General features: G+C 61.6%; 1 protein-coding gene across 1 annotated transcript; it reads left to right on the top strand.

Annotated features, from left to right (window-relative positions):
- The first annotated feature begins 204 nt into the window (after positions 1-204).
- Positions 205-11,413, top strand: PATL1 (PAT1 homolog 1, processing body mRNA decay factor). The gene is given in 20 exon segments (XM_040609608.1): positions 205-272; positions 506-617; positions 997-1,214; positions 1,299-1,376; positions 2,123-2,278; positions 2,280-2,318; positions 2,410-2,511; positions 2,884-2,973; positions 3,174-3,385; positions 3,459-3,548; positions 3,717-3,900; positions 5,555-5,678; positions 5,887-5,984; positions 6,087-6,146; positions 6,687-6,835; positions 7,518-7,677; positions 8,416-8,571; positions 9,201-9,292; positions 10,004-10,153; positions 10,387-11,413. Coding segments are annotated over 20 exon segments (2,307 nt in total). The 5' UTR covers positions 205-257; the 3' UTR covers positions 10,409-11,413.
- The last annotated feature ends 30 nt before the right edge of the window (positions 11,414-11,443 follow it).

Below are 11,443 nucleotides of genomic sequence, written 5' to 3'. Positions count from 1 at the left end.
GCAGGAAAAAAAAAGGGCCCGCTGCCCCTTTAAGAGTAACCCAAGGGGCGGGGCGAAGCTAACATTGTCGAGAGAGGCGTGGTTAGCGAAGGCCACGCCCCCTCATCCGCTCATGCGCCTGCATCCGCCCCGCTGGCGGAGGTGGGGGGCGTGGGTGACGTCATGCGCGTGCGCCCGCGGCGGCGCATGCGCGGCGGGGCCCGGGGCCGGAGCGGGCCGCGCGGAGCCTGCGGGCGGTGGGCGCCGCCGCCGCCGCCATGTTCCGGTACCAGGTCAGCGGGGACGGGGAGTAGCGGGTTAACGGACAGCCAGGGTGGCCACCGGGGTGGCGGGATGGCGGGGCTGAGGGGTGGGGTGCACCGGACCGGGTACCCGCTCCGGTGCACCCCCTCCCCACCGCACCCCGCGGTTCCCCCCCCGCGGTCCGGTGGGCCCCTGGGGAGTGCTGAGTGGGCCTAGGCCTGTGGGAGACCCCGGTGCTGACCCCCCGCCCCGCTGTCCCCAGTCCCTGGAGGACTGCCCGCTGGATGAGGATGAAGACGCCTTCCAGGCCCTGGGGGAGGAGGATGAAGATATCGACCAGTTCAACGACGATACGTTTGGAGCTGGGGCTGTGGGTGAGAGCGCCACTTCGAGACCCCCATACCCCCCCCCATTACCCTCAGATCCCCCTCCCTATTACCCTCAGATCCCCCTCCCTATTACCCTCAGATCCCCCTCCCGTCACCCACAGATCCCCCTCCCGTCACCCTCAGACCCCCCACATTACCCTCAGACCCCCCTCCCCCTTTACCCTCAGGACCCCCCCCCATTACTCTCAGATCTCTCTCCCTGTTACCTTCAGGACACCCCCCCATTACCTTCAGACGCCCCCTGTTACCCTCAGATCCCCTTCCCATTACCCTCAGGGGGTCTTAGCCTCAGGGCTGAGCCCCCCCCCACCTCACCGCCTCTTCTGCCCTTGCGAGCATTTCCCTCACCGGGGCTCCCCTGCAGATGACGACTGGCAGGAGGCACATGAGCGGCTGGCAGAGCTGGAAGACAAACCGGTGGCAGCCCGGGAGCAGGATGGGCCCAGTGGTGAGGATGCAGAGGCAGACCTGCTGGGCGAGCCCGAGGACATGCTGGCGGAACGCTTGACCCGGCTGGTTATTGACAGCGAGCTGGAGGACCCTGCTATCATGCAGGCTGTGCAGACCAGGGCCCCCGTGCAGGTGGGCGTGGGGCTGGGGAGGGTGCAAGCCTGGGGTGGGTGAGGGTCCTGCAGCACCGTGCTGACTCTCTGTCTTGCTTTCCAGCAGCCTGGAGGGCTGAACTCCAGCATCTGGGACAGCTCAGCTGTCCTGCGGCGCATGCGGGGGCCGCTTCTCACTCAGGTAGGGTGGCAGCTGCGGTGGCTTCGCTAACGCCCTCCCCAAACCCCTGGGGCAGCAGGCTGGGTGCTGAAGGGCAATAGGTGCTGTACTGCCACAGGCTCGTCCGCGCTGGGCAGCCCCTCCAGATCGGCCTGTGATGGTGGAGTGCTCTCCTTGCCCCTGGCTGGGTCTGGGTGGCCGTGGTTTGGCTCATTTGTGGACCCTCTTAGACATCACCCTTCGTCGTCCCCTCAGAGGCTGGAGAGCTGGGCTGCGGGGGTTACTGCTGATCCATGGTCCTTGGTGATGTCTGAGAGATGTCAGCCACTCCCTTCAGGGTTTTGGGATTGTCAGTGCCTCAAGGCGGAAGATTTTTTTTTTTTTTTTCAGTTTTAATTAAAGAGTCAGGCTTTTAAGTGCCACAGCCAGCCCTCTCCTGGCTCCGCAGGGCTGCTGAGGGCTGGGAACCGACCGTGTGCGTGCAGCCTGTGCGGTGGTGACACAGGGTTCCCATGCTTGGGCAGAGCTGTCATCGCAAACAGGCGTCTTGGCAGGGATGTGGGTGCTGCAGGGCAGGCCCTGGGGGTCCCCAGGACCCCCCGCCGTGGTGTGGGTCTCCTGGGGAAGCACAGTGGGTTGCAGAGGAGAATTGGCGGAAGGAAGGATGGGATGCTGGGAACGTCCGTGGGGGACACGGTGCCGGTCCTCCCCGTGCCGGTCAGTGACTGTTATCCTGGGGGGAGCTTTCTCTCCCCTTCCACTTGTAGGAGATGCCATCGGTGTCTGTGCTGGACTATGCTCTGCCTCAGAGACCTCCCCAGGTTCGAGAGGAAGACCGGGACCCTTCCGAGCGGGCACTGCCCCGGCGTTCATCATCCCCTGTCATCGGGAGTCCCCCTGTCCGGGCTGTCCCCATTGGTACCCCCCCCCAAGCAGGCTGCCATGCCCAACTTCAACCAGCAGGTACCTCTCCCCGGCCCTGCTCATGGCTCGGAGGGTGCAGGCTCGTTCCCAGCAAGCTGACAGAGTGACTGTGCTCGTTCCCTCCTCCTAGATCCTGTGTCCGAAGCCTGTCCACATCCGAGCTACCATGCAGCAGCGCTACCCTGCTCCCTACGGCGAAAGGATGTCTCCCAACCAGCTCTGCAATGTACCGGTATGCAGCCCCCTCTCCACCTCTCCTTCTGGGTGCTGATTTCGAGCTCCCTGTTACTGGGAGGTCTTCCAGCCTCCCCAGTGCCCCCTCCCTTCCTCCCTCCTGCAGCTCCGAGCCCTGGTGGCCGTGGACCGATTGCTGTCACGCACAGCCAGCCAGCTGCTCGTCTCGGTTACAGAGATGTCTCTAGTTCTCTTGGCCCAGCTGCCTCATCCTGCTAGCTCAGCCCCATTCCCTGGAGCCTGGCCTGGCCCCCAGCCCACCAGGGGCACCTTGCTGGGGCTTTGTCTTGTGCCGTCACCCACTCCCTGTCTGTCCACCATCAGCTGTGCCAGGGCTGTGACTGAGGTCCTTTTTCCCTTCTTTCCCTAGAATTCCTCCCTCCTGGGCCACCCGTTCCCCCACAGTGTCTCTCCAGTTCTCACGCACCTGCAGAGAGCACAGCTGCTCGGAGGAGCCCAGGTAAAGCCCCCTTTGCTCCCTTCCTGCACTTTCCTGGCCCCACCACCGGCAGGGTCCTGCAGTTTTCTCTGCCTGGCTGCAGGAGCTGGCTCTGCATGGCTCTTTCTGGCCGTCGCAGACGCGGCTGCCCTGCCCGGGCCTTTCCCTTTGCCCCCAAACCTCCCCCCGGCTGACGTGGGGCACCCTCTCTGCCCTGCCAGGCTGGCCGAATGTCTCCCAGCCAGTTTGCCCGCGTCTCTGGCCTGGTTGGGAGCCCCCTCCCCTCCGTCAATCCCAAGCTGCTCCAGGGCAGAGTTGGGCAGATGATGTCTCCAGCCAGCGGGTTTCGTGCCTTCTTCGGGGCTCCCCCCGCTCCACCTCCCTCTCAGCCGCAGCACCCGCCGGGCCCCGGATCCCACCTGCAGGGCCTGAGGTAGGTGCCGTCCCTCTCCTGGCCACTTGCCCGCTCTCTGCAGCTGCCTCTGAGCCTTCCCTGCTCTCCCCAGGCCGCAGCCTCAGATGTTCCGACCGGACACGACCCACCTGCACCCCCAGCACCGCCGGCTCCTGCACCAGCGGCAGCAGCAGAACCGAAAGTGAGTGCTGGCCCGGTGCCGGGAGAGGGGCTGCCTGGCACGGGGTGGGTTGCATTGCCCCCCCCTCACCACGGCGGGGTTGTGCTGCCGGGGCTAGCCTGTGCACCGCTCTCTGTCCCTTCCTGTAGCTCCTGTGTGCTCACGGGTGCCCTTCTTGCCTCCTGCCAGCCAGCACCGCAGCCTCAACGGCTCAGTAGGGGACCGAGGGGGCCACCGGAGCAGCCACCAGGAGCAGATACGCAAAGACCCCTACGCCAACCTCATGCTGCAGCGGGAAAAGGACTGGGTGTCCAAGATCCAGATGATGCAGCTGCAGAGCACTGACCCCTACCTGGATGATTATTACTACCAGGTACCAGAGAGGGGGAAGCACCCAGCCCACGCCGTTGTGTCTCCCATGGCCGCTGGCAGGGCAGCGCCTTAACATAGGACCGGCATCTTCCCGGCTGTGCCGAGGGGTGTTGGGTGGGAGGGGGATGCTCGTGCCAGGAGCGATGCAGCAGAGGAAGTGTTTTGAGATCTGGTTGTGGGGAACGTGCCGGAGGGGGAAGGCAGAGGGACGGGGTGGGGCGAGCATCCCCAGCGAGGGAAGTTGGGCAGCGGCGAGGGAAAAGCTGCCTTCCTGTTCTTGGGTGAGGTCTCTAGGGGTGAGGAGATGTTGGGATGCTGACAGTGTGGGTTCGGAAGCCGCAGCAGAAGACACGAGAGCGGTACCTCTGTGTCAGAAGCTTTGTGTAATAGTGGTGAAATGAAACCACCCAGAATGGGTGATGGGGAAGCTGCTAAATGGAAAGTGCAAGAGAGAGCCCTGGGCAGGGAATGGCTGTGTAAGGAGGACTCCAGGCTGACAGGGTGGTGGTGAAGCCTGTGGGGTCCAAAGAGCAAGGTGGAGAAAGTGGACGGGGAGAGACTGCTCCTGCTCTTTTCCAGTTCAAGAATAGGGAGCACCAGACAGGGCTGGGAGGAGCCAGATTTGGAGCAGACGACGCAAGGTGATGGCTCAGCTCTTGCCAACAGTGGTAGATGCTCAAAGCTCACCTGGGTTCAGGGGCGCACAGGGCAACTTCATGCGAGGGAAATCTGTGGAGGGCTTCAAGATACGTAGGATGGCTGCCTGGCTTGGGAGATTGAACAGGGCTCACGAGGTGGCTGGGAGTGTTTCTGGGGCAGTCATTAGCTGTGCGAGGGGTTTGGCCCCTATCTTCATGAAGCAGGTGCAGAGGAGCCAGCCACACACCTGGAAAGTTCTGGGAGCAGTCGGTGCGGGCATGAGTGTGGGGCAGAGCAGGGAGGGCGGCTGCCGGTGTGGCTTCAGCCTGTGGTGAAATCGGTCAGAGCGATCCAGTTCCCGGCACGGTGGGCCAGGGGCCCAAGTGGGAGCAGGGACAAGGGCTGGCTGCGGGATGTCTGGGCTCTGGTGGCAGCTGGCAGGAGGGCCGTGGCCGGTGGGTCCGTCTGCTCTGGGGTTGGTGGGAGGCATTGCACCAGTAGAGGTTTTCCGGGAGCTGTGGGTGAGCTGATCCCCGGTAGAGGAGAGGAACTGGTGTGGCCGTGGCTGGGACGTGAGTCAACAAAGTTGTGTCGTTGCGAAAGAGGTGAACATTGGCCAGGGTGGATGGGAAGAGCGCGCGAGCACTGGTGTGAGAGGCCTCAGCCACACGCTGCCCAGCCTGGGCATGGTGCTAACAGCAAGGCAGGCTAACTGGAGTGTGCTGGGAAGGACTGGGAGCTGGGGACCTCACAGGGAGAGTAGATTTGTCATTGTTTGTTGAGAAAGAGAGACCCAAGGAGGACCTTTGACCTCTGTAATCTCAAGGGATGATAGGACGCCATCGTCCACTCGTGTACTGGGGGAAGAACACTGATCTAAAATCCTGCTGCTGCTGTTGGGAAGACCAGTAAGGGATGGGCGAGGGAGGGAGCACAGACGGGGGAGAGGGACGTGTTGCATCAGTCCTTGCCAACTGGTTTTTCGGGGGTCTCAACCTCTCCTCTCCCTGCCTCAGAATTACTTCCAGAAGCTGGAGAAGTTGTCAGCAGCGGAGGAAGTCCACGGCGATGGTCCCAAGAAGGAACGCACCAAACTCATCACACCTCAGGTGGCTAAGCTGGAGCACACCTACAAGCCAGGTCAGCGCTCCCTTCCCCATGCAGCCTGGAACCCCGCAGGTGGTGAAAGGGGGCGGTGGTTCATTCTGGGCTGGGACAGGGGGTCTCACGGGTGCCAGTTGGAGTTTGGAGGTAGCCACGGGGCTACTTTTGGGCCAGAGATAAAGATGGCGGGGTAGGGTCAGGCCCAGACTGACTCCTTTGCTTCCCTTCTCCCTCTTTCCTGCAGTGCAGTTTGAGGGCTCGCTGGGGAAGCTCACGGTTTCCAGCGTCAACAACCCCCGGAAGATGATCGATGCGGTGGTGACCTCCCGCAGCGAGGATGATGTGAGTTCTGGCCCTGCCTCCCCTCCGATGCAGCTCTGCGGCTGGTGCCCAGGCCGGCGCGGGAGCTGCTTGCGGTCCTGACGTGCTGTCCCTCCCCGGCAGGAGACGAAGGAGAAGCAGGTTCGAGACAAGAGGCGCCAGACCCTTGTCACAATCGAGAAGGTGAGTTTGAGGGGGACCGCTGTGACCCTCGGAGATCTGTGGTGGGACACGGGGTGGGCAGGGGGACCATGGTGCGGTGCTGAACTCCTCTGGACATCCAGCTGGGGACAAGCCAGCACTCAACAGTGGCTGAGGTCCTGCTTGCAGGAGGTGGGGGCTGTGTGGAGCGGAAAGGCTGGAGCTGGGTACCAGCCTTGCCCTCACCATGCCCCAAAATGGCCTGTTTTTGGCAAAAAAGACGGGCTTTACAGGGTCTGTTACTGACTCACAGCCATAAGGCAGTAACACCTCAGCTCCCCACAGCCACCGTGCGCGAGGGTGGGCGCTTGTGGATTGCGGAGCCACTGCTCGGTCCCCTCTCACACTGGGTCCGAAGGAGGCGTTGATGTGGTCTGGGCCAGTTTAAGCCGTTCCTGTAGCAGCAAAGGCGATGGGAGGGCGCTGGCTGGGGCTGGGCACGTCCTGGATCTCTGTGGAGCAGTGCTAGTGGATCCCCTAGCAGATCCCTGTGCCCTGCTGTAATCGCAGTCTCTTCTGCAGACGTATAGCCTCCTCCTGGATGTGGAGGACTATGAGAGACGCTACCTCCTGAGCCTGGAAGGCGAGCGGCCGGCCCTGATGGGCGAGAGGAAGCAGAAGATCTGTGATATGTACGACAATCTGAGGGGGAAGGCGCCCGGGCAGGAGAGGTGAGCAGAGCTGCTGTCTGCGACTCGGTCACTGCTGGGAGCTCGGACAGTCCTTGGGCACTTGCAGCTGCTGAAACTGGCTTTCCAGGGACCTGTTTCCCAAGGAAGAGTCAGGTTGACTGTCCCAGGGGTGTGTTGGGAACTGGGGAGCTGAAACTACCTTTTTCTTCCCTCCACACACCCCCCCCCCCCCCCCCCCCCCCCCCCATTTTCCCCATGCGACTGTTTGCTGTGGTTATGTTCCTACAACAACCAACATCCCTGCAGCTCGGGTGCCATGAGCTGTGCCTGTCTGCTTGCTCGTTGGGTGTCTGGCTGCCGTGAGCTCTGCACCCCGGCATGTCGCTGGGGTGCCTGCTTTTAAGCCTGTCTCCTCTTGCCTGACCTGTAGCCTCTGCAGCACAGACGGGCAAGGAAGAACACAGGGTCTCGGTGGCTCCTTCTCTGCTGCCCTGTGGGGAACCAGGCCTTCTCCTCCTGCCTAGCCTGTCAGACAGGCAGAAGTTAGGGTTGGGGGTGTTGTGCCTGCACTGTTTTTCCTTCCCTGGGGATGTTTTTTGAGGCGCGTGTGTTTTCTGCCTGCTGCCGGTGCAGGGAAGGCCATGGGTACCCGTGGGAATATTCTGCTGTTCCCTGGGCTGCTCCCAGCTGAGGGTCAGCACCTTTCTCCTCACCTTGGCAGGCCGAGTGACGACCACTTCATGCAGATCATGTGCATCCGGAAAGGGAAGCGCCTCGTGGCCCGGATCCTCCCCTTCTTGTCACCCGAGCAAGCAGCCGACGTACTCATGGCGACCGCCAGGAACCTGCCCTTCCTCATCAAGAAGGATGCTCAGGATGAGGTGAGATTCCAGGGGCTGGGAGGGTTCCCCTCACTGTGAGGTGAGGTTGGGTGCGGGGTCTGGATCTCCTCTCCTACACCAGGGAGAGGGCGAATGGCATCGTCTGTCTTAAGGCCGGTTGGTTTTGCCTCTCCTGGGAGACTGCCAGAGGCCTGGGGAGGCTGCAGGAGCTGTGAGCTCCTGGAAGAGCCTGTCCCCCCTGCCTGCTGGCTGGCACGGCACGGCTCAGCTTCGCTGGGAAGGAAGCTGGGAGGGTTTCTGATAAATGGTGCCTTTGTTTAACGAGCCCAGCTCTTGGCTGAGCACTGGTGTATCTAAAGGGCTGCGTCTCTGACTCATTGGGCGACAACAGGAGACTCCATCTTCCAGAGACAGAGAGCAGAGGCCAGCATCATCCGAGGGATGTGCCCTCAGCAGTCCTCTGCAATCTTTTTTTATGGAGGGAACAAAAACCCAGGCATCTGTGAAATAAATCCAAGCTTGTTTTGAGAAAGAGAATGATTTAAGAAGGAAGAAACTTGCCTGAATTTAAAGTGGGCCTGTGCTGACATGGGGGGGGTGCTGTTGGCATGTCCCAGCCAGAGCGTGTGAGGGATCTGAAAGCAGAGCCACTGCTGTGTGTAGCAGCGAGGCAGCATCTTGTCGGGGTCTGTGAGGCCACGGGGCAGCCCACCGGCCACGGGGAAGCACATTTCCTTGCTGCCGCAGGTCCTGACTCCTCCACTCCTCTCTCTGCAGGTGCTGCCCTGCCTGTTAAGGCCCTTCTCGCACGTTCTCTACCACCTCCCCTTGGGGACGGTCACCAGCCTTGTGCAGCAGCTAACGAACCTACCTCAGAGCGCGACCACGCCAGCGCCCACCAACCTGCACCTCACTGCTGTGCTCCAAAACAAGGTGTTCCCCTCTCCCTTGCTCTGCAGGGGCCATCTCATCCCTCCCACCTTGATATGTCCTGATGTTTTACCATAATTGGGAAACTTTTGAGTTCCCCAGCTGCCTCCCAGTGCTGGATGGCAGAGCTGGATGCAGCCCTGGTGTGGGAGCGGCACAGGAGCTGCAGGCTGCCAGCCCCTGGTGCTCTCCCCTTCCCTTACGGATTAACAAGGGTGTCTGGCAAATTAATCAGCCGTCTGAGCTGACCTGGGACTCTGCTGCAGTCAGCCAGCCAGTTCCCTTGTCTGTCCCGCTGCCTGCAGGCTCCTGCCCTGAAATCTGGACTGGGAGGGCAGCTCCTCTGCCATGGGTTCATGAAGACCATCCCTCTGAGCTCAAGGGGCTGTAATGGCAGGCGGGGATCATCCCGCTTGTGCCACCCTCCCCAGGAGGGCTGGGAGGTGGAGGCTATTCTCAGGCACACCCAAAAAATGCTCAGAGGGGAAGAGTGGTGGGAGAAAAGCTTGTCCTCTGCCACAGGGATTCCCTCACGAGGCATGGCAGCTCTCGGGTGGCCAGCGATTCCTCCTGCAGTTCCTCCCTGGCGGGCTTGCAGTGCCCTCCCTGACACGCTCCCTCTCTCCCTACAGTTTGGCCTGTCCCTGCTGTACTTGGTCTTGAGCCGTGGGGAGGAACTGCAGAGCTCGGACGTGAACACGGAGCTAATGCAGGACAACCAGTGGTGAGCACCTGTCCTCGGCTGTGCCCCGGGCTGGGGGGAGGAGGCAGTGATGCCGTCAGGGTCAGACACTGCACTGTGCAGGATCTGAAGGACGTGGAGGCAGAGCTGATGAATGAGGAGGTTTAATTGCACTCTCGGCAGCAGCACTGAAAACTGCCAGGGTGCTGAAGGAAAGAGAGAAAGGCAGGCCCGAGGCAGAGGGAGGAAGTGGTAGATGCAGCTTGGGACATGCAGGGGAGCGGTCCCTTGGAGGGGCAGGGAAGCTGTCACCTCGGCTGAGCAGCCGTAGCGCTTTTAGCCTGAACAGATGGGAGATTGCCGAGTCTCACTTAGCCCTACAGCACCAGGTGCATGGTGGTGGCATTACCGCTCTTGCCTCGGGCCACAAGTGTCCCCACAAGCTCCTGTGTGGCACATTGCAGTGGGACAAGGCCCAGGGGGGCAGGCAGCCCTCGGTGGGAAGCTGGGCCCCACAGAGCAGCCGTGGCATCTCAGTGCAGGGCCCTTGGTGGGGCTGCTGAGCGCAGGCAGGACCCTTCCCCATGGCGAGGCTGGCCTCTGAGGATGTGGCACTGCCTCCTGCTTGGTTCCAGTGCCAAAACATGGCAAGGTGTGCATAGAACGGGGCACCCGGGGCCCCTGAGGGGAGATGGAGAGCGCTTGGCTCCCCAGCACCTCTCACTCTTCCTTTCTCCTGTGCCCCTCTGGCAGGACGGAGGTGATGCTCATGGCAACCCGAGAGCTCCTGCGGATCCCTCAGGCAGCCTTGGCGAAGCCGGTGTCCACCCCCTCGAACCTGATCTCCCTCTTCTCTCGCTATGTCGACCAGCAGAAGCTGAACCTGCTGGAGACAAAATTGCAGTAAGTGTCAGCCCTCTCCTCCCATGTGAGCGTGGCCATGTCCTACAAGGGGGGAATGGAAAAGGGTGAAACCAGGGGCACGGGGCGGCTGGGGAAGCTGCAAGCAGGACCGGGGTGGGACGGAGGGGTGAAGCCTGCCTTAAGGGCCCTGATGGAGCAGCCTGGGGTGAGGGGAGTCGCTGCCTCCATGCCGGTGGCTCCTCTGACCCCTCCACCATTGTTCCCGGTACCAGCTTAGTGCACGGGATCCGGTAGGAGGTCTCCCGGCTCCTCGCCACCGCCGTCAGCACCGGAGTGTTCCAGAGGATGGCTGGAGGGCAGGTGGTTCCCCCCACCTCAGCCGCGACGCACGGCCTGGCAGGATGGTTTCCCCCAGCGCAGGAGGCACATCTCCTGCCCCGCAATCCTGGCTGGAGAGGCTGGGGAGGGGGGGGATGGTTGGCTGCTCCCCACCCTCTCCAACTAAGTGCTGCCTCTTCCCTGCTGCGCCCAAGCCCCCCCGCTCCCCCAACAGCTGCTGCTTCTCCCCCCACACACACACGCACACTACTGAGGAAGGTGGGCGCCCTGGGAAGGGGGTGCTGCAGGGCTGGGAGAAGCCCCTTGCTCCCCACCTGTGGGGCAGCAGAGTGGGTCCACCCCCCCCAGCCCACCCTCCCTCCCCGGTCCTTCCCCAGCCCTTCCCCAGCCCCTATGAGCACTGAGGTCTGGTCCCTGCCCTTCCCCAGCCGCGCACACGTGTCTCACGCATGCGCACACCTCTTTTGCACACTTGCCTTGTCTTCCCAAGAGTCGGCTCCTGCCCGTGCCCCGGGCTCAGCCCCAGCACCCCCAGGGCCAGGGGCGGGGGGCCTTGGCCATGCCCTGGTGTCCAGCAGCCTCCTCCCGAGCCAGGGGGATTCTGCTGTTCTGCTCCCCAGGGGGGTGTGGGGGTGTTAATTTTAACTTTTTTTTTTTTTTTTTTTTTTGCTTTTAAAAAAGAAAACAAAGAGATTTGCACATGTAGGTATTTTACAACCAGTAACTCCTCCCTGGCATTAACCAGCTCCCCTTGGCTGCTTCCCAGCCTCCCCCCCAGCCCTTTCCCTCTTCTCTTCCAACTGATCAAGTGGAAAGTTCATTTTATTTTATTTTTTCCTTTGTGCTTTTTTTTTTTTTTTTTTCCCAACCTCCTCCAGTTTTTGGTTCTGGTTAATGAGAATAAAGTTTCTAAATTTACATTTTTATAGGGTATTGTAAATAAAGATAAATTGTATACTGCCGGGAGCGTGGCCTCTCCTTCTCTGAGGG

This window comes from Falco naumanni, chromosome 10 (assembly GCF_017639655.2).
Source record: "Falco naumanni isolate bFalNau1 chromosome 10, bFalNau1.pat, whole genome shotgun sequence".
In the NCBI taxonomy this organism is placed as follows: domain Eukaryota; kingdom Metazoa; phylum Chordata; class Aves; order Falconiformes; family Falconidae; genus Falco; species Falco naumanni.
The sequence above is the reverse complement of the archived record's forward strand: the minus strand, read 5'-3'. Positions and strand labels throughout refer to the sequence as shown.